Source organism: Dendrobates tinctorius, unplaced genomic scaffold (genome assembly GCF_039654945.1).
Source record: "Dendrobates tinctorius isolate UK_male_01 unplaced genomic scaffold, ASM3965494v1 ptg000158l, whole genome shotgun sequence".
Classification (NCBI taxonomy): domain Eukaryota; kingdom Metazoa; phylum Chordata; class Amphibia; order Anura; family Dendrobatidae; genus Dendrobates; species Dendrobates tinctorius.
In genome coordinates, this window is record NW_027361825.1 from 34,622,339 (window position 1) to 34,649,671 (window position 27,333).

Below are 27,333 nucleotides of genomic sequence, written 5' to 3' on the forward strand. Positions count from 1 at the left end.
AGTTATCAAACTATGCAAGGAGCTCGTTTTCACCAGACAACTTATTTTAAAAACCCACATTTTGGGCTGAAATAACCTAATGAAAAAAAAAAAATTAAGACGTCTGAAATGGTTCATTATGACCAACCTTCATCTATTGGCTGTGGTCAACTCCATTGAAAGTTTTAAGATCAGTTGATTTATTAAGTTTGTTGTGTTTTACATGAGTATTCCCATCTAATACTTCAATGGAAAACTCACAGGATATACCATAAACGTATAGTAAATGGGTATCCCACCAATAGTTCTCATATTTCTCTGGATAACGAGGCCCCATTGGATACTGTTTCAGTGGCGAGGTGGCCAGAATCCCAATACAAATAAATGGGATTTCTAACCACTTCTTCACTGGCAGCTGTGTTTGTCTTGTCCCCATTCTCAGAGAGATACAGGTCCCTTTTTTAAGACCTTCTATTCTATAATAATAGCATTTACTGTTTATATTGGAATGCCTCTGAATTTAATAAATTATTCAGTATTTGTGCTGTATAAAATATATCAAGGTCATTCAGTAGCCACAATATTCTAAGATCATCTTTGTACCTCGTTTTATTTTCTAGATCCTTAAAGACGACAGCTGCCTTTGGCACATGAAAGGTTAACGGAGCTGTCTTCTTTTCCTCTGAGGTCACAGGCTTCCATATATTTCCCCATTCTCTTGAGGAAGGAAATCCTTTTGTTGATGTAAAAATAGAGACCCTCCCTGATGTCTCCCTAGCAGTCTACGGGGTCCGCACCCTTAAAGACGCTGAATGATGGTGATCAAGGAAGGAAGTTGGGGGTTAAAATTTCGGTAGGAAGTTACACTCCTTGTGGTGCTTTTTTTTTGACCGATATATAGTCAACTTGTGTACTGCCTAATGGTGACATTATGTTTGTGGGTTCCTTTTACCGTACATTCTATAATGAGATTTTAGATTATATTTTTTAATGTATTATTTTCTCTGTGGATATAAATTTAGGACCATGATATTTTGCAGTATTGTCAAAGCCAAAAATTCTGCACAAAATAACCAAAAAGTATTCTTGCGCCAGCCACGGACCCCTGTTTTATGCCTGATTTAACTGTCACTGCATGGTAAATCAGTGATTATAATTCTTATTTTACAGAGAATTAGCAATGCCATACCTGGTGATGGAAATGAATTATATACCTGCTGGAAGGCAAGTCAACACAGTGGACCAGTTATATAAATTACTTTTATACAGTGGCCATCTGCATTTTTTTTAGGTTTTCTAACAGGGTGAAGTGTACCAAGAGTTAAATTGTGGAGGGTTTCTGCTATTTGTTGCTTGCATTAGTTATTCCAAAACTTGTTACCATGGGCAATGGAGTAAATTAGTAAATTCCTACTGTAGACAAGGGGGGGCATCAAGGATTCCCAAAACTCCACCTTAAATATAAACATAGCTGCCATTTAGTGTATTGTATGATAGAAGTCAATCAAAGTCGATCTTGGGGTGTTTGTGACCCTCCACAAATTTACAGATACTCAGGTTTTCCATTCTTATAATTGTGTGTTAACTTTAGCGGTACCGCCATGGGTATATCATGAGGTCCTCTATTTTTTTAAGATGCACATTTCACATTACAAAGGATTGACTATCATAAACAAGATGTGAAGATCAATTTTAAGATTTTTTTTATTTTGCACTGTTATTCCTGTTCAAGAAAGGATGACTGAATATTGTCTGCCATTGTGAGGTAAAAATAATTGAGAGAGGTCATTGAGATTTAGTCCGAATTCACATATTGACTCAGGTTCTTGTGACCTAAACTCCACAGCCTTTTGTATTCCTATGGGGGCTATAGAGTTCAGCTCTGAAGTCCCACTGTAGATCTGTACTTGGACCACAAAACATGGATGTGTGAATCCAGCTTAAAAGTGAACAAACTTTTGACTAAATTTGTCCTTTTATTTAAATGGGATTCTACTGCCCTATGAGGGTCATGTTTGGATATGTATTCATTGACCAGCCATTGTGTCTAGATGGGTTTTCTTAGGACTCTTGACTGATAAAAGACTGAACCCCGGCCTTACTCCTACCAACTGCTGGTGATCTGTTAGCCCAGAGTGGGGGAGGAAAGTCTAGCAAACAGCTGTCCTGATTTTTTTTTTTGCCTACGTTTCTCCCCAGCTGCTTTCCATACCCTATCCGCTGTCCGAAATCTTTTGTCCAATCCCTCTCCAACACCTCTCTTGTCCATGCACAGCTGTTGCCAAGTATGACTTTTCTTGGCCTTAATTAAAACGAGGATACACAATGGAGAGAAAGGGGGGCACCAGAGATGCCTTCCCCAGCAACCACCCTCAGTGGGCTTTGAGGCCTAATGTGTCCCTGGAAGGCCTATGGCTGCAGTAAATGAGCTTTTAGTTGTTGAAGGGGGGGGATGTTTTGGGGAGGAATTACTGTTGTCACAGCATCTGTGTCCTATTCACACACTTGTGCTGGAACTATTCAAGTGACATAAAAGGAAGGGAGATGGGTATTGTCTATGGCACACGCTGCCTATCCCCCCATCATTCCCCGCTACCCCCTTGTGAGTGAAAGGTCATTTATATTAATTATTTGTGTGGCAGAATTAAGTGACTTGCACTGGCCATCTGTAAGACACCCTCGGCTCGCGTCTTAAATATTGTTTACTTTCTAATGCTAAATCGAAGACTGCAAAAAATCATGCCCCAATTTTTTTTAATTTTTTCTTTTTAATTAAGGGATGTTTTTCAACTTTTTTTTTTTAGTGAGTAATTCCAAAATATGTCACAGAGTTGCAGTTATTTTTTCCTTTTAATAAACAAAAATAATGAAATTTAGAAAGAAATCATCAAATGAACCTTTTATAATGGCATGAAAATTCCAAATAATCATGCTTCCCCCTTCAGGACACAGATGATTTAGGGGCTCCTAACAGCAAGATACCCACTATATAATTTTCAATTACAGTGGCCCAAAAAAACCATGGGGTTGTCCAAACTTGACAACCTTTTTAACGAGTGTTTGATGTGAAGTTTGGTCATGGATATTTGACTTCTCTCCTATAACTTATTGCCTGATGTATTGTTTTAGCCGGGAACCATGGAACAGCATGTTGTCCTCCAGCCATGACGGCATTTACAATTATTACAATTATTCCGGGTAGGCCTACATCTTTTTAGGAGGTGGAAAGTCTTTTTTTTTTTTTTTTTTTTTTTGCGCGTTTGTTTTTTTTTTCTCTCTTGCAGCTCTAAAAAAAAATGATTAAATGGTAAAAACAAGTTGAATTGTTGCAAGGTTATGTATCGGTGGGATGATCTCTGTAGGGCAACCGAGAAAACTATCCGTTTTCTAAGTGTAAAATTTAGGGAAGACAACAGAACTGTGTACTTTAGGCTTCACTAAATTAGGTCCTTACCATGAGTGTGATATGTTGTGTTTTAAAGGGCATGTTCATCAATTGTAATGTGTGAGAGCATTCTTGTGCAAGTGATTCACTCTCCTGCAGCACCTCCGCAGGGGAAACACGGCATTACACTTTTTTTTTTCTATATAACGAATGGACACACCTGTTTTATAGCTGTACTTCATTCTGGCTCATCAGTGAGGGTCCTGAACAGTGGACCCCTGTATTAATTGAGAATTTTAGCAGGAGTCAGAACACCCCTTTTAAACAAAAAAAAATAAATAAAAATAGACTTTATCATAACTCCATGCTCGGCTTCTGTTTTTCATTTCCCAAATTTCTTGCACAAGGTTTTTTGAAATCTACTAATTTTATTTTTGATTAATGATTGGTTCAACGTCTGAGCAATGTTTGATTTGCAACTGTTGTCGTTTTAGTAAAAATGATCAAAAGTTATTCATGAAAATATTATATATCTTTACTTGGTAAGGCAAAAGGGTCTACTTTATACTGGAACAGCGCCACTCTTGTCTATAGGCCATTGCTAGTATTGCAGCTCATTCACACATCCAATTTTGACGTATGAGTGCTATCTGTGGTTTTCACGAAAAGCACTCATACAGATGATATTATATGGGTCTGTGCATATGGCCGATATTTTTTTTTTCCCTCGGACTGAGTGGTGACATGTTTGATTTCCCCCCCCCAAGGGTCCGATCGAAATCAGCAATTAAAGTCAACAGATCCATGAAAAAATCAGTCTGCAATCGAATGACATTTGAGTGCGGGTCTGGCTTTCCCGGACTTTCAAAACGGATATCCTGAAGAAACTTTATTTTGTTTCTCCACATACTGGAAAAACTGACACTTGTACCACACTCCGATCAGAATAATGGGTCCGTTTTGTGGAAAAATCAGACATGGAAATGAACTCTTACCAGTGACTGAGCTGCAAAAACAGACACAAACCAGATGATCCTCTGAAAATTCCATATCAAAAACTGTGTGGATTTTGCAGCAAATCCGCTTCAAAATACCCTGTAAAAAATAAGTGGAAGTTCTCTAAGGCTATGTTCACACATTGTTTTTCTGCTGTGGTTTTTTTATACAAATTAAAAGCTGCGTTTTACGGTACCAGCAAAAGGAGTAAGATTTTAGAAATCTCATGCACACACTTTTTTTTTTTTTTTACCTGACTGAATTGGAAAACTGCTGGGCTTTGGAGAACTGCAGCATGTCACTACTTTCAGGGTATGTGCACACATTGTGGATTTAGATGCGGATCTGCAGCGTTTTTGGCCACACGGATTCGCATCAAATCCACAGTGTAGTGCACAGCCAATGTTAGTGAATGGGAAATTCGGGTTTGCTGTGCACATGCTGCGGAAAAATCTGAGCAGAAACATCTCATTTTTTTTCCAAAGCATGTCAATTCTTTTTGCGGATCTGCAGCGTTTCTGCATCCATTGACATCCATTGAGTCAGGTACATCCGCAGCAAAACGGCAGGTGTAAAAAAAAAATCTGCAGATTTGCTGTAGATTGGGAGGAAGGAAGTGTGTAGGTGGAGAATGTGCGTGTTGGTGTGGGGGTCTTTGTGTGTGTGTGTCTGCGTGTGTCCCTGTGTGTGTGCGCTGCTGTGTGCGTGTCTGTGTAGCCAGGCATCGCGTGATGGGACTACTGCTCCCATCCAGCTATGAATACTGCTACACGTGACAGTGACAGCATTCGCCGATGATGGGACAGTAGTCCCATCACTCAATGCATGTCAAGTGTAAAAAAAAACCAAACAAACACAGTACAAACATATACATTTACAGTACATATAACATAGTACATACTCGCCAATCACCTAGTCCCCGAAGCCCTCGATCTCCTGTAACAAAAAATAAACCAACCTATACTTACCTTTCCACCATAGTCCAGTTAATAACGAGTGTCCTACGATGATCTCCCATGTAGAACAGTGACATCGGGTGATGTCCGTGTTGTACAGGCCCTCTGCGATGCACTGACAGGTGGAGGTAATCCTCCGCGTTGTATCCCTCCGCTGCTGAGAAAGAGAGGTCCCCTACCCGTAATCCTAAGTTCATTCTCTCATCTGCAACGCTGTGTGAGAAAATTCTCACGCAGCATTGCTGTAAAATGAGAGGATGAACTCAGGTAACCTCTTCAGTGATGTACTGCAGGAACCATTGTCTCCTGTCAGTGCAATGTGGGAGGCCCTGTAGTGGAGATCGTCGTGGGACACTCATTATTAAATATTTTTGTTTTTTTTTTGTAGGAGATCGAGGCTTCACATGGATTAGGCATCTAATAAATATGAAACACCGTATAACGTATAAAAATTCTCTGCTGTAAAAAACTAACAGTAAACAGCAAGTGCTAGTAAAAAGATAACAAAACAAAGGTATTTGGTAGACACTTTTTTTTTTGTTGCAAAAAATGTATACTAAGCTGCTCTACCAAACGTCAAGTTATACCCCTATCAGAGCAGTCTTTTGGTGGTGTGAACACTGTCCTACAGACTTGTTCACAGTGTGCATGGTCCATGCGTTTATATCTAATAAATATGGCAAAACTGTGTAGTGATTTATTTCATTAAAAGACCTTTATTGCTGTGTCATTTTTTTAACCCTAGGATTAGTAATGGATCGGTGTCTTATTGACACCTCTCCATTACTAACCGGGCCTGATGTCACCTTACAATACAAAGGTGACATCAACCCCACAAATATTACCCCATATGCCACCGCTACAGGGCAGTGGGAAGAGAGAGGCTAAGTGCCAGAATTGGCGCATTTTAAAGATGCACCATTTCTGGGCGGCTGGGGCAGATGTTTGTAAACGAGGGGGGGGGCGCAATAACCATGGTCCTTTTCTAGGCTCTGAATATCTGCCCCCAGTTGTCGGCTTTCCCTCTCTGGCGCAGAAAATTGTGTGGGAGCCCACATAATTTTTTTTTTTTTTTAAATTAAATATATTATTCATAAACATCGGCCTATCTATAGATAGATATATCTATACATATACAGTGCCTTGTACAGTGCCCAGTGCCAGTACTTTCGGCCTCCTGGAAATTTTCCCACATATCATGCTCCAAACATAAAGATGCCAAATGTAAATTTTTGGTGAAGAATCAACAACAAGTGGGACACAATTGTGAAGTTAAATGAAATTTATTGGTTATTTTAATTTTTTGTGGAAATTCAAAAACTGAAAAGTGGGGCGTCCAATATTATTCGGCCCCTTTACTTTCAGTGCAGCAAACTCACTCCAGAAGTTCATTGTGGAGCTCTGAATGATCCAATGTTGTCCTAAATGACTAATGATAATTATAATCCACCTGTGTGTAATCAAGTCTCCGTATAAATGCACCTGCTCTGTGATAGTCTCAGGGTTCTGTTTGAAGCACAGAGAGCATCATGAAGACCAAGGAACACACAGGCAGGTCCATTATACTGTTGTGGAGAAGTTTAACCCCTTTCTGCCATCCGACGTACTATCCCGTCCACGGTACCCAGGCCCGTATGACCGGGGACGGGATAGTACGTCGGCGCGATCAGCGGCGCCCACGTGGTGAGCGCCGCTGATCGCGGCCGAGTGTCAGCTAATTATCATAGCTGACACCCAGCACAATGTGTCAGGGGCGGTCACGGACCGCCCCCGACACGTTAACCCCTTGCACACCGCGATCAAACACGATCGCGGTGTACCGGGGGTTAAAGGGAAGCATCGGCAGGGAGGGGGCTCCCTCCGTGCTTCCCTGAGCCCCCCACGGCAGCGCAATGTGCAGCGCTGCTGCGGGGGACTCCATCCCTCCAGGCCCCCGAATCCAAGATGGCGACGGGGGCCTGCGGAAGCTGGCTTCCTCAGTGCCTGCAAAGCGCAGGCATGAGGAAGCCTTCTGCAGTGCCTGTGTCAGATCGCTGATCTGTCACAGTGATCTGTGATGTGACAGATCAGCGATCTGTCACAGGACAGTGATGTCCCACCTGGGACTAATTAATAAAGTAAAAAAAAGTGTAAAAATAATTTAAAAAAAAATCGCCAAATAAATTAGAAAAAAAAAAAAAAATATTCCCCCAATAAATCCATTTTTTGGAAATAATAAAAAAAAAACAAACAATAAAAGTACACATATTAGGTATCGCCGCGTCCGTAACGACCCGCCCTATAAAACTGTTCCATTAGTTAACCCCTTTAGCGAACCCCTTAAAAAATAAAAATAAAAAACGAAGAAAAAAATAATGATTTATTATCATACCGCCAAACAAAAAGTGTAATAACGCGCGATCAAAAAAACGCATATAAAAATCCATGGTACCGCTGAAAACGTCATCTTGTCCCGCAAAAAACGAGCCACCACACAGCATCATCAGCGAAAAAATAAAAAAGTTATAGCTCGCTGAATAAAGCGATGCAAAAATAATTATTTTTTATATAAAATAGTTTTCATTGCATAAAACCGACAAAAACATAAAAAACAACCTAAATGAGGTATCGCTGTAACCATACTGACCCGAAGAATAAAACCTCTTTATCAATTTTACCGCACGCGGAACGGTGTAAACGCACCCCCCCAAAAGAAATTCATGAAACGCTGGTTTTTGTTCATTCTGCGTCCCAAAAATCGGAATAAAAAGCGATCAAAAAATTTCACGTGCCCGAAAATGGTACCAATAAAAACGTCAACTCGTCCCGCAAAAAATAAGACCTCACATGACTCGGTGGGTCAAAATACGGAAAAATTATAGCTCTCAATATGTGGTGATGCAAAAACTATTTTTACAATAAAAAGCGTCTTTTAGCGTGCGACAGCCGCCAAACATAAAAACCGCCATAAATAGTAAATTAAACCCCCCGTTATCACCCCCTTAGTTAGGGAAAAATAATAAAATAAAAAAAATGTATTTATTTCCATTTTTCCATTAGGGTTAGGGCTAGGGTTAGGGCTAGGGGTGTGTTGGGGTAGGGTTAGGGTTAGGGCTAGGGTTAGGGTTAGGGGCGTGTTGGGGTTCGGGTTGGAGTTAGAATTGGGGGTTTCCACTGTTTGGGCACATCAGGGGCTCTCCAAATGCAACATGGCGTCTGATCTCAATTCCAGCCAATTCTGAGTTGAAAAAGTCAAATGGTGCTCCTTCCCTTCCAAGCTCTGCTATGCGCCCAAACAGTGTTTTACCCCCACATGTAGGGTATCAGCCTACTCAGGACAAATTGCAAAACAATTTTTGGGGTCCAATTTCTCCTGTTACCCTTAGGAAAATAAAAAATTGGGGGCAAAAATATCATTTTTGTGGAAAAAAATGATTTTTTTATTTTTACGTCCGAGTGTTATAAACTTCTGTGAAGCACTTGGGGGTTCAAAGTGCTCACCACACATCTAGATAAGTTCCGTGGGGGTTCTCGTTTCCAAAATGGGGTCACTTGTGGGGGTTTCCACTGTTTAGGTACATTAGGGGCTCTCCAAAGGCAACATGACACCCGCAGACCATTCCATCAAAGTCTGCATTCCAAAACGTCACTACTTCCCTTCCGAGCCCTGACGTGTGTCCATACAGTAGTTTTATCCCACATATGGGGTGTCAGCGTACTCAGGACAAATTGGACAACAACTTTTGGGGTTCAATTTCTCCTGTTACCCTTGGGAAAATAAAAAAATTGGGGCCTAATTGATCATGTTTGTGGAAAAAATACGATTTTTTTATTTTCATGCCCTGGCATTATAAACTTCTGTGAAGCCCTTGGGGGTTCAAAGTGCTCACCTCACATCTAGATACGTTCCTTAGTGGGTCTAGTTTTCAAAATGGGGTCATTTGTGGGGGGTTTCCACTGTTTAGGTACATTAGGGGCTCTCCAAAGGCAACATGACACCCGCAGACCATTCCATCAAAGTCTGCATTCCAAAACGTCACTACTTCCCTTCCGAGCCCCGACGTGTGCCCATACAGTAGTTTTCTCCCACATATGGGGTATCAGCATACTCGGGACAAATTGGACAACAACTTTTGGGGTCCAATTTCTCCTGGTACCCTTGGGAAAATAAAAAAATGGTGACTAAAAGATCATGTTTGTGGAAAAAATACGAATTTTTTATTTTCACGCCCGGGTGTTATAAACTTCTGTGAAGCACTGGGGGGGTCAAAGTGCTCACCACACATCTAGATAAGTTCCTTAGGGGGTCTAGTTTCCAAAATGGTGTCATTTGTGGGGGGGTTCCACTGTTTTGGTACATCAGGGGTTTTCCAAACGCGACATCGTGTCCTATCTCAATTCCAGCCAAAAACGTCAAATGGCGCTGCTTCCCTTCCGAGCTCTGCCATGCGCCCAAATAGTGGTTTACCCCCACATGTGGGGTATCGGCGTACTCAGGACAAATTGCACAATAACTTTTAGGGTCCTGTTACCCTTGGGAAAATAAAAATTGGGGGTGAAAAGATCATTTTTGTGGAAAAAATATGATTTTTTAATTGTACCGCTGTACGTTATAAACTTCTGTAAAGCCCTTGTGGGTTCAAAGTTCTCACCACATATCTAGATAAGTTCCTTGGGGGGTCTAGTTTCCAAAATGGGGTCACTTGTAGGGGGTTTCCACTGTTTAGGTACATCAGGGACTCTCCAAACGTGACATGGCGTCCAATCTGAATTCCAGCCAATTTTGCATTGAAAAAGTCAAACGGCGCTCCTTCCATTCTGAGCTCTGCCATGCGCCGAAACAGTCGTTCCCCCCACATATCAGGTATCTGCGTACTCAGGACAAATTGCACAATAACTTTTGCAGTTCAATTTCTCCTGTTACCCTTGGTAAAATAAAAAAAATTGAACCTGAAGTATTTTTTTTATGAAAAAAAGTTAGATGTTCATTTTTTTTTAAATATTCAAAAAAATTCCTGTGACTCACCTAAAGGGTTAATAAACTTCTTGAATGTGGTTTTGAGCACCTTAAGGGGTGCAGTTTTTAGAATGGTGTCATTTTGGGTATTTTCTATCATATAGACCCCTCATAGTGGCTTCAAATGTGATGTGGTCTGTAAAAATAAAATGGTGTTGTAAAAATGAGAAATCGCTGGTCAACTTTTAACCCTTATAACTTCCTAACAAAAAAAAATTTTGGTTCCAAAATTGTGCTGATGTAAAGTAAACATGTGGGAAATGTTAGTTATCAAGTTTTTTGTGTGCCGTATCTCTGTGATTTAAGGGCATAAAAATTCAAAGTTGGAAAATTGCGAAATTTTCAAAATTTTTGCCAAATTTCCGTTTTTCTCACAAATAAACGCAAGTTATTTGAATGAAATTTTACCACTAACATGAAGTACAATATGTCACGAGAAAACAATGTCAGAATCACCGGGATCCATGGAAGCGTTCCAGAGTTATGACCTCATAAAGGTACAGTGGTCAAAATTGTAAAAATTGGCCCGGTCATGAACGTGCAAACCACCCTTGGGGGTGAAGGGGTTAAAGCTGGATTTGGATACAAAATGATTTCCAAAACTTTAAACATCCCAAGGAGCACTGTGCAAGGGAGCATATTGAAATGGAAGGCGTATCATACCACTGCAAATCTACCAAGACCCGGCCGTCCCGCTAAACTTTCATCTCAAACAAGGAGAAGACTGATCAGAGATGCAGCCAAGAGGCCCATGATCACTCTGGCTGAACTGCAGAGATCTACAGCTGAGGTGGGACAGTCTGTCCATAGGACAACAATCAGTCGTAGACTGCACAAATCTGGCCTTTATGGAAGAGTGGCAAGAAGAAAGCCAATTCTCAAAGATATCCATAAAACGTGTTGTTTAAAGTTTGCAACAAGCCACCTGGGAGACACACCAAACATGTGGAAGAAGGTGCTCTGGCCATGTGAAACCAAAATTGAACTTTTTGGCAACAATGCCAAATGATATGTTTGGCGTAAAGGCAACACAGCTCATCACCCTGAACACACCATCCCCACTGTCAAACATGGTGGTGGCAGCATCATGGTTTGGGCCTGCTTTTCTTCAGCAGGGACAGGAAAGATGGTTAAAATTGATGGGAAGATGTATTGAGCCAAATACAGGACCATTGTTGAAGAAAACCTGTTGGAGTCTGCAAAAGACCTGAGACTGGGACGAAGATTTGTCTTCTAACAAGACAATGATCCCAAACAAAAGGCAAAATCTATAATGGAATGGTTCACAAATAAACGTATCCAGGTGTTAGAACGGCCAAGTCAAAGTCCAGATCGGAATCCAATCGAGAATCTGTGGAAAGAGCTGAAAACTGCTGTTCACAAACGATCCTCCATCAAACCTCACTGAGCTCGAGCTGTTGGCCAAGGAAGAATGGGCAAGAATTTCAGTCTCTCAATGTACAAAACTGATCGAGACATGCCCCAAGTGACTTGCAGCTGTAATCGCAGCAAAAGGTGGCGCAACAAAGTATTAAGTTAAACGGGCCGAATAATATTGCATGCCCCACTTTTCAGTTTTTTGACTTTCCACAAAAATTTAAAATATCCAATAAATTTCGTTCAACTTCACAATTGTGTCCCACTTGTTGTTGATTCTACACCAAAAATTTACTGTACATTTGGTATCTTTATGTTTGAAGCATGATATGTGGGAAAAGGCACTTTATATATACCTATAGATCTATCTATAGATAGATCTATCGATCTATAGATAGATCTATATATAGAGATATATATATATATATATATCTCTATACATAGATATATATCTATCTATCCATAGATATTTCTATCCACAGATATGCAGTATCTATGGATAGATTGATATATCTGTGGATATCTATATCGATCTATAGATATATCCATAGAAAGACCTATCCATGTATCTATAGATCTATCTACCTGTGTGTGTACTTTATTCTTCAATGGAGTACTGTATGCAAAATAAGAGGTTGGACAAAGAAATGACATCACAACTTCTTTTTTCTGTTAAATAATAGATCTTTATTGAGCTTACAAAAACGCATGAAAATCCGCTCTGATTTTTTGCTGCATTTTCTGCCAAGAGATGCAGATTCTGTGCAGAAAATTCCGCAGGCAAATCTGCAACGTGTGCACTAGGGTGACCGCAAAAAATCGATGTCGGAATTTTGTCCCTCTGGACCCCACAAAACGATTCCCCTTTCCAGATATTGAGAGAGCCAAAATTTGAGCTCGATCAAACGACGTTAAGCCGTGCGGCTCGTCGCTCAAAGTTTGAAAAAATCCAAATTGAGGTATTTTAAGATTTAGGTATTTTGCATAGTCTGTTAGACTATAAAGAATGTGACAACAACATTGCAGAAATAGCCCTGACCAAATTTTCGAACCATTTGTGGTATTTGAATGCAGAGTTGGTGGGATTATCGTTTTTTGATCCCACCATTACAGACAATGAAAAGTTGTTAATGGCTAATAAATTGCTCAGTAGCACAGATGAACCATCAGAGCACGCTAGGGTTGTAAATCCAAAAGTTAGGAAAGAAAAATTAAAAGAGGTAGGAAGTAACCGACTTTAACGACCTTCTGACAAAAGATGAAGAACAAAAGCAATATGTCCTGCAAGTTGTAAGCAAATGCCGAGCATTATATTCTGACGTTTCAAAAACTACTTTAACAAAAGCTCTAGAATAGATTAGATAACTATGTAAAATTATCAACTCATGTAGGTTAGCGTGCTCTGATGGTTCATCTGTGCTACTGAGCAATTTATTAGCCATTAACAACTTTTCATTGTCTGTAATGGTGGGATCAAAAAACGATAATCCCACCAACTCTGCATTCAAATACCACAAATGGTTCGAAAATTTGGTCAGGGCTATTTCTGCAATGTTGTTGTCACATTCTTTATAGTCTAACAGACTATGCAAAATACCTAAATCTTAAAATACCTCAATTTGGATTTTTTCAAACTTTGAGCGACGAGCCGCACGGCTTAACGTCGTTTGATCGAGCTCAAATTTTGGCTCTCTCAATATCTGGAAAGGGGAATCGTTTTGTGGGGTCCAGACGAACAAGATTCCGACATTTCCCCCCCCACCATAAGAGATCCGGTCACCCTAGTGTGCACAGACCCTCAGTGGTTTTTCTTAGAAATCAATGAAATCAGGTTTTACTACATTTGTGGTGCAGAAAACTAGGAACAACAGGTTCTAAACTGAATGAGCATAAAATACACAGCAAAACCTGCTTTATAAGCAGCTTCTTTACTCTTAGGGTATGTGCACACGTATTTTTTGGTGCTGCGGATTTGTCCCCGCGGATTTTGTAAAATCCGCAGGTAAATTTCAGGTCAGAAGACCTGCGGTTTGCCTGTGGTTTTGCCCTGCGGTTTATCACCTCTACAATGGAGGAGATGGTAAACCGCAGCAGAATCCGCAGAAAAGAAGTGACATGTCATTTCTTACTGTGGATTTGAAACCGCAGCAAAACCGCGCAGAATATTCCGCAGCATGTGCACAGCGGTTTCCATTTTACATAGAGTAAAATGGTACTGTACAGCGCAGCAGATTCTGCTGCGGACCCGCAGCGTGTGCACACACCCTCAAGGGAGCAGGTTTTGCCTGCATAAACAAACGCAACATGTGAACATAGCTTTAGGCCAGAATCACACAGAGGTTTTTGTGTTTTTTTTCTTTGAAGACACAAAAATCTCTTTCAAGCTTTTCAAGAGGAATCCACTTCATTCAGCACTTTTTTTTTTTTTAGGCTTTTTTTTTTTTTTATCCTCTACTGTTTTTGAATCCTTTTTCCCCCCACATGGTGCTATGTACTCTTTTGACTTGTCAAGTTTGCTGTGTATTCTATGAGGGTTTTGCCTTGAAGTGAGTTTTTAAAAGTTAGTAGGAAAAAAAAACTTATTGTGAAAAAAACCTCTCTGAGGGTAATATGATGTGTTTTAAAGGGGATGTTCGTCAATTCTAATTTGTGAGAGCATTATTATGCAAGTGTTTCATTCTCCTGCAGCACCTCCGCAGGGGAAACCAGGCATTACACATTTTTTTTTCTCATATGTGGAAAAGTTGGACTTGTGAATAAACCCTTAGCTGCTAAAACAGACACAGGCCATTAGGACAGTAGGCAATAAAATATCCCTGGTCATGTATGTAAATAAAATGACTGTCAGACCAATGTTATTTTTTTATTATTTTTATTTTGTTATAAAAACAATTGAAATGTTGAAGTGACAATTTTTCGCTTTGTGTACAAGGTTTTTTTTCTGCTCACACAACGTCCAAAATCCTAATTTAAACTGTAGAAGGGGGCTTTACAGATGCTGCTAGCTAAAAAATTAAGATATTTATCACAACGCTTCTAAATACCCCATAAAAAAAAAAACTGAGTGAGCGTACCCGAAGGCTTAGTTCACACACAGATTTTTTTTTTTTTTTTTTTTTTTTTTTTACCTAAGGCAGAAAAATCCCTCTGAGACTTTCAAGAGGAATCAGTTTTGTTTTTTTTTTGTTTTTTCTTTGTAGGCTTTTTTTTTTTTTACCCTGAAGTGTTTTTGAAGCTTTGTTTCCTCCACACATGTTGAAATGTAGTCTTTTTACTTGTCAAATATGAGGTGTATTCCATGAGGGTTTTGCCTCAAAATGAGTTTTAAAAAGTTGGTAGGGAAAAAAGTATTGAAAAGATAAGAAAAATGGGCTGGTGTGAACAGCGGAGGGGATTTTCCATTTAAATAAAGGAGGATTTCAGCATAGATCCAAATGCCTGAATAGAATGAGGGGTGGGGGGGGCAAGCGGGGTATTTGCCCCAGGTGATGGGTACCATAAAGCTATGTTGTGAGGACCGAGGTATTTGGATATAAGGGGAGGGCAGTACATTGAACCTTTTGCCCCAGATGAAGGAAGACCTGGCTATAGATCTACAGGTTAATTCATCGTCCGTTGTCTTCCCGCATCACCTGATCTCCCCCAGTTCCAGAGACCCTTATCCTGCAGCAACATGAGATTGACAGGGCCTAGGTATTTGGATACGGGGGGCAGTACATTGAAGCTTTTGCCCCTGGTGAGGGAAGACCTGGCTATAGATCTACAGGTTAATTCATTGTCCGTTGTCTTCCCGCATCACCTGATCTCCCCCAGTTCCAGAGACCCTTATCCTGCAGCAACATGAGATTGACAGGGCCTAGGTATTTGGATACGGGGGGCAGTACATTGAAGCTTTTGCCCCTGGTGAGGGAAGACCTGGCTATAGATCTACAGGTTAATTCATTGTCCGTTGTCTTCCCGCATCACCTGATCTCCCCCAGTTCCAGAGACCCTTATCCTGCAGCAACATGAGATTGACAGGGCCTAAGTATTTGGATATAGGGGGAGGGGGGGGGCAGTACATTGAAGCTTTTGCCCCTGGTGAGGGAAGACCTGGCTATAGATCTACAGATTAATGCAACATCCATCGTCTTCCCGCGTCACCTGATCTCCCCCAATGCTCCCAATTCCGGGGATCCATATCCGGCAGTAACATGAAAGCATCTCACCTCAAAAACGCTGTCTCCACCATTCTTAATCCCGTCAGAATCCGGTAACCTGGCAACTATTTCCAAGGAGACCGGGTTCCCAGGATATGTGGGAAGCGGGATGTCACTGACAGCTGAGGCCTGGGATCAGTCATCGGTGCTGGATATATATGTCCTGAGGTTAGGGGAACATATTGGGTTTATATATTACTTAAAGGTATATTTTACAGCTTTTTCATTAAAAAATTAGGCTATATCTGTAGTGCTGCGGTGCATTCATCATCTGAAATACTCTGTGCTGCTGTCCCTGCCCTGAGGTCAGCTGATCATAGCTGCCAGCTGTGAAGAAATGGGGGCATATACAACCACAAAAATTCAGTCATTAGAAAATTGATAGTGATACATATTATGAAATCTTGAGGATCAATGGCCCAAAGCTCTAACGCGGACCCCCTGCTATCAATGTCAGACTCTGATGTGTAAGGAGAAGTCTGGGTTAGAAAAGATCTGTGTTATAGTCAGAAACAGCGCCACTTTCTCCTATGGTTGTTTTTGGTATTGCAGCTGAGCCTCGTATGCAAATATGTTAAATAGATGAAAAATGAAAAACTTTTTCTAACCCTAGAAAACTCTGAGTAGGTGGTTTGGAGGCATTGTGAGAAAGACAAGGAAGGGAAGGCTCTGTTCACACGTCCATTTGACACTCCGTTCAGACATTTAGAACAGACAGAGTAAGTGACCAGTTGCATCACTGATTATTTTGGAATCCATCAGTATCCCTTTTTATTTTTTTTAAAGAATGGAATGAAAAATTCTAAATACTGGACTTCTTATTTTCCATTCTAAAAAATGGATAAACCCCATAGTAAACAATAGGGCCGTATCAAAAGTAAGTGACACCTTGTCAATTTTGTGCATTTATAAAAGCAATAATAGGAACACCACGCTCCTGTCAGGCTGCTGCAGTGCAGGTATGTGCAGACCCCACTAGATGGCAATAGAGTGGAGGAAGGAGTGCGCACTCCCAAGGCAGGCCTGCAACGGTAGCGACTGCTACCACCAGGTGGCAGCAGAATAGTCAGACTAGCCGTGTCAGAAAACAGACTGTAGCACAGAACCGAAGGAATAAGCAAACTCAAGGTCACAAACAAGCCAATGAGGACAGGAGCGGATAAGACAAATTACAGAAGCAGGTCCGCATACAAGCCAAGTCAAAAGCCAGGGGGTCAGCACACTAACAGGGCAGACAGAGGGAATAAACAGACACGGGGCAAGTCAGGGATCACAGCAGGACTAATCAGGATATACCAGAATCGGATACACACGCTGTAGGCAGAACTGTAGCTGACATCGCCTGCAGGATACAGCGGAGCTAAACAGCAAACCTGAAACCAGACTGAAGCTGAGAAAAATTAACCCCTGAAATGACCAGACCGGGAACATGGAGAGACAGGACTCCAAAACCCGCTCTGGATCATGACCGCTCCAGAATCGTTATTTTTTTTAGGGAGCACACCGCTATAATAAAAGACATGTCGGTAGAATTGACTCCTCTACCATCCCCATTTACTTTAATACAGCTCAGCTGCAATTCCAGTCATAACCTGTGGGTAGATGTGGCTTTTTTTGGGAAGAAAGAAGCAATGTTTGACTAATCCTGAACAATCCCTTTATTATAGTTACTTTTAGTTTATTTGGAAAATAGTGAAAGGTGTCAGGATTAGCAGGTTTGGATTCTGCCACCAGTATTATTTGTGGGCAGGATGGCTGGTACTGATGGGCCAGGACAGCTGAATGCTCCATGTGGGGTGGGGGGAGGAGGAGGGTAGACATTTACATTTGTGCCCAGTTCTTGCACTGACCACATTTTCCCTGTTACTGGGATCATTGAATAGTAGAATAGTTTCCAATTTTTACCCAAATTACCAGTTTAAGGTGGTCCTGTCACTTACCATAATCATGTAATCTTTTGATCAATATAAATGCCGCTGTTCTCCTGAATCCGGTGATGTTTTTAGTTTCTTCATGCGGCTCTCGGTTCCTGAGATACGGCCCTCTCTTTCCTGCACATAAATTTAGTCTTGTTAGCCAAGTGGGCCTGGTCTTCTACTGCTCTTTGTGGGTGTATTCTTGAGGACCACGCCTTCTTGACTAACAAGACTAGGTTGATATGTAGGAAAGAGGAGGCCATATCTCCGGAACGCAGAGGCGCAGTAACAAAACAAAAATATCACCAGATTCAGGAGAACAGCGGCAATCAGGAGAAACAATTACGTATTGATAGCAAGTGACAGACTGTCTTTAAAGATGTGTTCTAGTTTGAAAAAATACTTTTATATGCTCTATCGTGGATTTCTTGGCTCATAGAGAAACATCCCCCATACCGGACCATTCTAATCTGTTAGCCAGTTACTTAACTGGAGAGTAAGAACTCCAGCAGGACCCCCAATTATTACAACTGCAACCCCTGCACTCGCCATAGGTATACCCCCGCTTTTAGCCACAATGTAGACTGACTGCTAAGAAATTTCGGGGTATGCCTTGTGGTCTTTTATACTCTACAGTCCTGGACCCCTTTAAGAAAATTACTGATGCCCACGTGCAAATAAGGCTAATCGAAACATCAAGATATTATTACACTTGCCAAACTGCAAAAGATATGATGGACAGGTATGGTCTTTCCTTAGAGGAAAAGGAACTGACGTTTGTTCCCAGTCATCTTAAAGGAGCAGTCTTGCTTCCATTATTAATTTTCAGCCTACCTGGCATATATTGAGTACTTTTTTATTTTTTTTTTTCAATGTGTTGCCTTTTACTGGTGGAATGTAAAATTGGTGTTGTGTGCTGTGAGAATTTCCATTCTGCTGTTTTGACTGATTACATTGAGGTGAGAAACTGCAGCTGCATCTCCCTCCTTCCCCTCCTCCCATATCTACCATTTACGATTGCATATTACGCTGATTTTTAATAGACATAGAAGGTTTATGGAAGGAAAATAATCCAAAATGGCAATGATTTAAAATATTGAGAAATGGTTTAGGGGTGGAAAGGTTATATATACTGTATATATTATAGTTTGCCTTCAAGAGTCTGGAAAAGCTTGGGTGGTAATCCCTTATATTTGCAGCCATGGGCGAACAGAACAGCTAAAAATTGGTGACCCTGAGATTCTGGCTGGAGACCAGTGATTTTTGACCAAAATAAAAGTACCGTAACTTGCGAAGGAAACCAGCTGTGGGAATAGGCGCACACCCACTTTTCTTTAAGGAGACTTTAAATAGATTTTATAATAACTATTATAATACTGGCACAAAATAGTGTACAGATCAGAAGAGCAATCAATCAGCAGCAAATCAATTGTGGTCAGTCTTGCAAAATCCTGGAATAATTCAATGTTACAGCATATTTCCAGGTCACCACCCTTAATCAGAATAGTAAAGGGGCTGTATAAGATTAGAAAATCAGTGAAACAGTGCTACCCTTGACTAGAGGCTGCCTGTGGGATTGCAGTTTAGCTCCATTCATGCTCTCGGGATATCACACACCCACCCATGGATGGGAGTAATAATGTCTTTGAAAGAACTCAGCCAAGTTTTTCTTATATTATACTATCTCTGTAAAGAGTAACAGTAGTTTTTATTTGTTAAATGGTACTCATGAAAATATTTTTTTTGTAATAGATCTTAGAAAAATCTGCTTCTTTCTCCTCCTGGACTGATCTTTCACTCTCAATTCAAGGGTAAAATCTGTATTTAGTGAAGACAGGGTTTCCTTATTACTGAGATAAGAGATGGCAGTTGGTGTTTGAGATTCGCCTTGCTACACTTGTAAGGAGAGCTTTAAACTAGAAAAATGCGGGAAGGGAAGCAAAAGGCCAGAAAAAGCCATACAAGTGACAAATACTATTGAGAACTCTGCTATTAGAAGTGGAAAGGAAGAACAAAGACAAAAGAATCTAATTAATAAAAATATTGGAGAAAGAGAAACCAATCACAAACTAAAATGTTTCTATACTAATACACAAAGCATGGGCAACAAACAAGGAGAATTGGAACTACTAACACAGGAAAAGAAATATGATGTCATTGGAATCACTGAGACTTGGTGGGACAATACACATGATTGGAATACAAGGCTAGAAGGATACAACTTATTTGCAAGAAACAGACTTGATAAACGAGGAGGAGGTGTCGCATTGTATGTTAGAGACGCGTATATCTGCACAGAGATTGAAGCTTCAGAGACTGGGAGTTCTGTGGAAACTGTTTGGGGTAAGAATACAAGGACAGAACAATGGAAAGGACACCATTGTAGGCATTTACTACAGGCCGCCTGTGCAAGCTGAAGATATGGATGAACTCTTTATTCATCAAATGGCCAAGTTCTCCAAAAAATATGACATAGTTGTCATGGGAGATTTCAACTATCAAGACATTTGCTGGGAATCTCTCAGGCAAAACTAACAGGTCAAGGAAATTCTTATCCTCCCTTGCTGACAACTTTATCTTCCAAAAGGTAGGGGAGAAAACAAGGGGAACTGCTACCTTGTATCTAATCCTTATAAACAGGGAGGAAATGATTGAGGAAGTAAAAGTGGCTGGGACCCTAGGAGGTAGCGACCATGCTATTTTAGAATTTTGGATAACTAGAGGCGGAAGACCTGTGAAGACTCAGACGTCAAGGTTAGGGCCCCGTTACACACAACGATGTCCCAGCGATCCGACATGGATGGGATTGCTGGGACATAGTTAGGCTGATGGCTGGTGAGCTGTCACATAGACAGCCCCTCCAGCGATCAGGACCAGCGAGCAAGCTGGTTTCCAATGTAAACAGCGGGTATCTAAGAGCCGCACATTGGAAACCAGCTCCCAGTGTCGCTGATCGCTGGTCTCTCGCTGCCACATGCAGCAATGCGTGCTTGGCAGCAGGAGACCAACAATAAAAAAACGGCCCAGGACGTTCGACGCTATCAGCGATACCCGGCAGGGGGGCTGGTCGCTGATACATGTCACACAGCGATATTGCTGGCGAGATCGCTGTGGTGTCACAAAATCTGCGATCTCGCTGGCGATCTCACTGTGTGTGACAGGGCCTTTTAGATTTCAGAAAGGCAGATTTTAAGGGACTCAGAAAGTTTAAACTGATTAAATTTGCTGATTACACAAAGCTAGGAGGGATAGCTAATACTAGAGAAGAGAGGAAGAGAGATAGAGGAGTCAAAAAGATATAAATAAAATGGAGCTGTGGGCAGCAACTAACAGAATGATTTTTAACAGGGGAAAAAAGCAAAGTATTACATCTAGGCAATAAAAATGAAAAAAGCATATACAGAATGGGAGGAATAGAGCTAAGCAACAGCACATCTGAAAAAGACTTGGGTATACTAATAGATCACAGACTGAACATGAGTCAACAGTGTGATGCAGCAGCAAAAAAGGCAAATACAATTCAGGGATGTATTAACAGAAGCATATAGTCTAGATCACGTGAAGTCATTACTGCCCTCTACTCCTCTTTGGTCAGACCTCATCTGGAATACTGTGTCCAGTTTTGGCCACCACTTTTTAAAAAAGACATCAACAAAATGGAGCCAGTTCGGAGAAGAGCGACAAGAATGGTGACTGGTTTACAAATATCTCAAGGGCTGTCACATTGTAGAAGAATCATCTTTATTCTCATTTGTACAAGGAAAGACTAGAAACAATGAGATGAAACTGAATGAAAGGAGACACAGATTAGATATTAGAAAAAAACTTTGACAGGGTGATCAATGAGTGGAGCAGGCTGCCACGAGAGCTGATGAGTTCTCCTCCAATGAAAGTCTTCAAACAGAGGCTGGACAGAGAACTGTGGGATGATTTAGTGAATCCTGCTTTGAGCAGGGGGTTGGACCAGATGACCCAGGAGGTCCCTCCCAACTCTACCATTCTATGATTCTATGGAGAGGGGAAGGGGAGGAGCAGGAGGTGGTGACAGACATTCCACTGCAAGATCTTCTAAAATAGCAGTTAGGACTTGTTCAAATGCTGCTTTTTTGCTGCAGAAGAGTTTCTGAAATCCCATGCACATGCTGCTTTTTTTTTCCTTGCCAATGTGAACCATCATAACGCCTTTTTTTTTTTTTTTTTTTTTAAATCTGCAGCGTGTCAATTCTTTGAGGTTTTTTGCAGCATTATTTACTGTCCAAACGGATGGGGAAACAAATGCATGTAAAAATAAATCAAAAACGCGTAAAAGAAAAATCGTGCATCCTTTATTCTACTTTTTTATCTGCCTGCATTCTGTTTTTTTTTGTTTTTTTTTGCTGCAGAAAACTCTGCTGCAAATGTACAACATTGGCAAAGACCCTTACTGATATCTATAGAACCTTATGAGCACCAACTGTCGTCCTATCTCTATATTAGGAAAATGTGTCTTCACTGAAGACAGATTTTACCTGTGAATTGAGAATTTGAGAATGAAATCTCAGTCCAGGAGAAGGAAGCTAATTTCCTTGATGAGATATTTTACAAAGTTTTTTATTTTCATGTGCTCTATTGATTTCTATGCCAATTTCTCATCTTTCCATTACAATGGCAAGCACTAGACATACAATTTTAATAAAATATATAAATAATGTTTTTATCAATGCACAGATCTAAAAGAAATGCCCAAATATCCAGTCTGTTCTCCAGTGTAAGATTTCGTGGATCCTGTTCCTACCATTTTTATTGGAAAACAATATGACTTCTTGATTTTGGAATATATATTAAACTGCGCTCTTCTTTATTTTCTTTTGCAGGTCTTGTTATCTCGTATCCTTTCTACGGTTATCACTGGCAAACATCTGAACATCTCGCTGGCTGTTCTTGCTGGGTTTTCGGGAGGGATCAGGAGGAGAATTTTAACTATTGGATGCCCATATCAGACCACCCTGCCGCTCCCACCAGCACTGTAAGTAAAGCTAGGCTTAAAGTGAATGTCCAACTTTACTTACCATCCCCAAATTTTTCCATTTTATAATGGTCACATCTTGGTTATTCTGGTACAGACCTTCCAGTCCTTTACATAGAGGTAAAGTATTCACACTTTAGACATTTGTTTAATGTCCACCTCCAGAATGAGTGTCTCTTGAACGCACTTCTGTAGGCTTTTTGCTTCCAAGGATAAATGAATGGAGGGAGTTCCTCTGTTTACTTCTATGGGAGTCTTGAAACTACAGAAGTGGAACCCGCTGCATATTAAAAAAACCAAAAAAAAATGCAAGGTAACTTATCTAACTTAATGTGTGGAAAAAATCTGCAACATCAAAAACTCACCAAAAGCTCATTGTGGGAACGTGGCCTAAGCAGCTAAGCCTCTGGTGCACCCAGCTGGCCGGTCACGGGTGCCTTCTACAGATCACACCCAGCCCACTATTTTTCATATCTGCTTTCCCTGCTTGCTGATGGTTATTATCACCTATTCTCTATTAGGCAGGGTCCAGATGTGACATGACAGAGGCTAGTGTCCTACTGTGGCAACTGATCTCATTTTTGGTAGTATATTGGCACAATTAAGAAGCTGAGCATCAGCCTTGTTTGGTTCAACATGACGTAGAGAATCTCTGGGTTCTGGACTACAGCAACAGCGGTAAAGAAATTATGGTGTACTTGTGACCACCAGGTCTGGAAAGAGTCTCCCTAGAGTCTGCACAGGTGGAATGGAGTCTTGCGTCATGCTGATTGTGAGGCCTGTTGGGTGAAAAACAGAGTGTCCCCATATTGTCAAGAGTGAGGCCTGCAAAAAAAAGTCAAGCCATGATTATTTGTAACATACCTGTGTGCCTCCTGGAGGTGTAACTATGATGCCTGTGTGCCTCCTGGAGGTGTAACTATGATGCCTGTGTGCCTCCTGGAGGTGTAACTATGATGCCTGTGTGCCTCCTGGAGGTGTAACTATGATGCCTGTGTGCCTCCTGGAGGTGTAACTATGATGCCTGTGTGCCTCCTGGAGGTGTAACTATGATGCCTGTGTGCCTCCTGGAGGTGTAACTATGATGCCTGTGTGCCTCCTGGACGTGTGAATATGATGCCTGTGTGCCTCCTGGACGTGTGAATATGATGCCTGTGTGCCTCCTGGACGTGTGAATATGATGCCTGTGTGCCTCCTGGACATGTGAATATGATGCCTCTGTGTGCCTCCTGGACGTGTGAATATGATGCCTGTGTGCCTCCTGGACGTGTGAATATGATGCCTGTGTGCCTCCTGGACATGTGAATATGATGCCTCTGTGTGCCTCCTGGACGTGTGAATATGATGCCTGTGTGCCTCCTGGAGGTGTAACTATGATGCCTGTGTGCCTCCTGGACATGTGAATATGATGCCTGTGTGCCTCATGATCAGTAACGTACATTACACTTTACTATCTTGGTATTAACCCTTTAAGATCACGGACTATGCTGTTCCTCCTGACAATGCCACGTTGCTGCGTGTACCTGTGTCCAGACACCATTTGCTCCACCAGGGGGCATCACAATTTCATGTTATGGATTTCCTTTTGTGACATTTCACATGATGCTGCTGATGATGACTAACGATGAGCGGACACCTGGATGCTTGGGTCCGGCGGCGGGTTCAGCCGAACAGTTACAAAAAGTTAGGGCTCAGGTACCAGAACAGTACACGGACCCGAACCCGGACCCCATTCACTTGAATGGGGGGGGGCCGAAAATCCAATGTTTGCCACGCTGTCATGTGCATGACCGTGCAGCAAACACCGCTTCAGATTTGCGGTGAAATCATCCCCGCCAGTCAGAGAGCCGCGGTTCCCACGCTGTCAAAAGACAGCGTGAGCACTCAGCTGTGATCGGAGGTATAAAGCTTACCTCCGGTCACTGGCGTCAGCTGATGGGACTACTGATACCATCATCCGACACCTGCTGCCGCTAATTACAGCGAGAGCAGGAATGGCGGATGGGAGTATTCATCAGCCGCTCCTGTGCTGTAAATAAATAATTTAAAAAAAAAAAACGGCATGGGTTCCCCTGTATTTTTGCTAACCAGCCAAACAAAACTCACAGCGTGGGGTCCCCCCCTTTTTTGACAACCAGCCTTGCTAAAGCAGACAGCTGGAGGCTGGTATTCTCAGGCTGTAAGGGTCCATGGATATTGGCCCCCCAACCTAAAAATAGCAGCCTGCAGCTGCCCAGAAAAGGCCCGGCTCTTCCCACTTGCCCTGTAGCGGTAGCAAGTGGGGTGATAGTTGTGGGGGGGGTTGATGTCACCTTTGTATTGTCAGGTGACATCAAGCCCACAGCTTAGTAATGGAGAGACATCTATAAGACACCTATCCATTACTAATCCTATAGTTGTATGGTAAATATAGGCACAGCCAGAATAAAGTCCTTGGGGGACCCTTGGGACCCCATGCTGTTTTTATGATTATTTAATTAAAAAAAAAACTGCATGGGGCCTCCTCTATTCTTGATAACTAGCCTTGCTGAAGCTGACAGCTGAGGGTTGCAGCCCCCAGCTGTGAGTTTTGTCTGGCTGGTTAGCAAAAATACAGGGGAACCCACGCTGTTTTTTTTTTAAATTATTTATTTACAGCGCAGGAGCGGCTGATGAATACTCCCATCCGCCGCACCTGCTCTCAATGTAATTAGCGGCACCAGGTGTCGGATGATGGTATCACTAGTCCCATCAGCTGACACCAGTGAGCGGAGGTAAAGTTTATACTTTTGACAGCGTGGGATCCGTGGATCTCTGACCGTCGGAGATGATTTCCCTGCCGATCAGAAGCAGTGTTTGCTGCGCTGCCATGCACATGACAGCGTGACAAACACCTAGTGTTCGGGCGGCCAAACCCGAACAGAAACACGGACTTCCTGGTGAAGTCTGTGTTCGGTGTCCGTGCCCGAAGAGTAGGTGTTCGGTACGGACACCAAACTTTACTGTCCGGGTTCGCCCATCTCTAATGATGACAACACCCGTGATGTCATGAACACATAGTCCCTTAAAGGCGCCTGACAAAGTTCCACCCATACAAAAATGTACGCTGCTCCCCGAAACTGCAGTGGCGCCAAGTAATCTGATGGTTGAAGGCGACTTTCAGGAAGTGTCTCCGATGATCCCTTTCCATGGGGGAGTTGGTAGCTGTGCAGTTGTACTGCTCCTGGCATGCTGGTGGTCCTGCGCTTTACATAGCGGGGCTCAGGGTCGGGATAGAAGCTTGGCACAGAGGGCACAGTATTCTACAGCTGAAAGAGAAAAGAATGGAGCGAGTACCCAGCGGGGATGAAGGGACGGTCTGTAATTAACCATTTTGTTCCCACCATGTATAGACATGTATTTGTGCTGTTCTGGGATTCGTCTCCAAAGTTTTCTTTGTGGCCTCTATATAACAGATGTGTAGGATATATTGTTTTCTCCGTTGTACAGGCTGTATATGGTGCCAGGGCCGTACAATCGGTGATGCGCCTCAATAATGGGGAAGATTCCAGCTCGGTACAGATCTGTATGGACGTTGTGTTTGGGGTCCGAGCTTGTAGCAGGGGACTAATGGATTTTTCCACAATGTTTTCTATAGAATTAAGCCGATAAACACCGGACTGACTTTTTTTAATTTTTTTTTTTTTGCCTATCCACAACTAATTAGTTGCTCTCTAAACAAAACCATCTTTCTAAAAAAAGGGTTCTGTCTGACTCGTCTGGCTTTGTATTTCCAGCTCCCCTTTTTATTTCCAGAGCAGTGGGGGTCTGGTATAGAAGAAACTCCCCTTCCCCACATACAGGGCCACACACATCACTACATGTATAGCTAGCGAGTTACCAAAGTTTCAATTATAGGACAAGTCTGTGTGCAAATTCCCCTTCATTTTCAATATCTCTGATTGTATTCAGTGAATGGGAACATTCTTTTCTCTAAAAGAAACATAGTACAGGTAGGGTGTGCCCCTCTGAGGACATTTTAGTTCTTCATTTTTCTTGCCTTAATACATGTATCTGGGGCTAAACATCACTTTTGAAATTTAGTTTCAATAAAAATTTTTCACCATTTTGCTTTTACAGACTTTTTTTTTCTCCTGCACATTCAACTTTGATGTGGTCATTTTTTTTCCATCTTTGATGTGGTCTGTTATTTTTTTTACCCAAATGCAGGTATTTGAGGCTAAAAAATAAGTTTTTCAATTACGGTAGGTTTCAGTAAAAATGTTGCACCATTTTGCTTTTACAGGCTTTTTGTTTCCCTGCACATGCAACTTTGATGTGGTCTATGGTCATAAATCAGCTGAGAGGAGCTCAGAAAAAGATGGATAAGAGTTGCAAACAGAACCTGTCAGAATAAGCTCATTGACAGATTCTTAGTTAACCCATTCTGCAGCCAGCAAAACAAAGTATAAGGATAAAAGTTTGTGCCCCCTCTACATGACACCTACAGGAGCTTTTCTGGCCTCCCATTCTACATCCATAAACATTGATATGAAGTCAGTCCCC

At 41.6% G+C, this 27,333-nt stretch overlaps 1 protein-coding gene across 2 annotated transcripts in view; it reads left to right on the forward strand.

Moving 5' to 3' along the window:
- NUMBL (NUMB like endocytic adaptor protein) overlaps positions 1–27,333 on the forward strand; it is an 81,272-nt gene that overhangs the window by 32,628 nt on the left and 21,311 nt on the right. For both annotated transcript variants that reach the window (XM_073549265.1, XM_073549266.1), the window contains one exon: positions 22,658–22,809. In XM_073549265.1, coding sequence (XP_073405366.1) covers positions 22,658–22,809 — 152 coding nt within the window. The remainder of the gene's footprint in view (positions 1–22,657; positions 22,810–27,333) is intronic.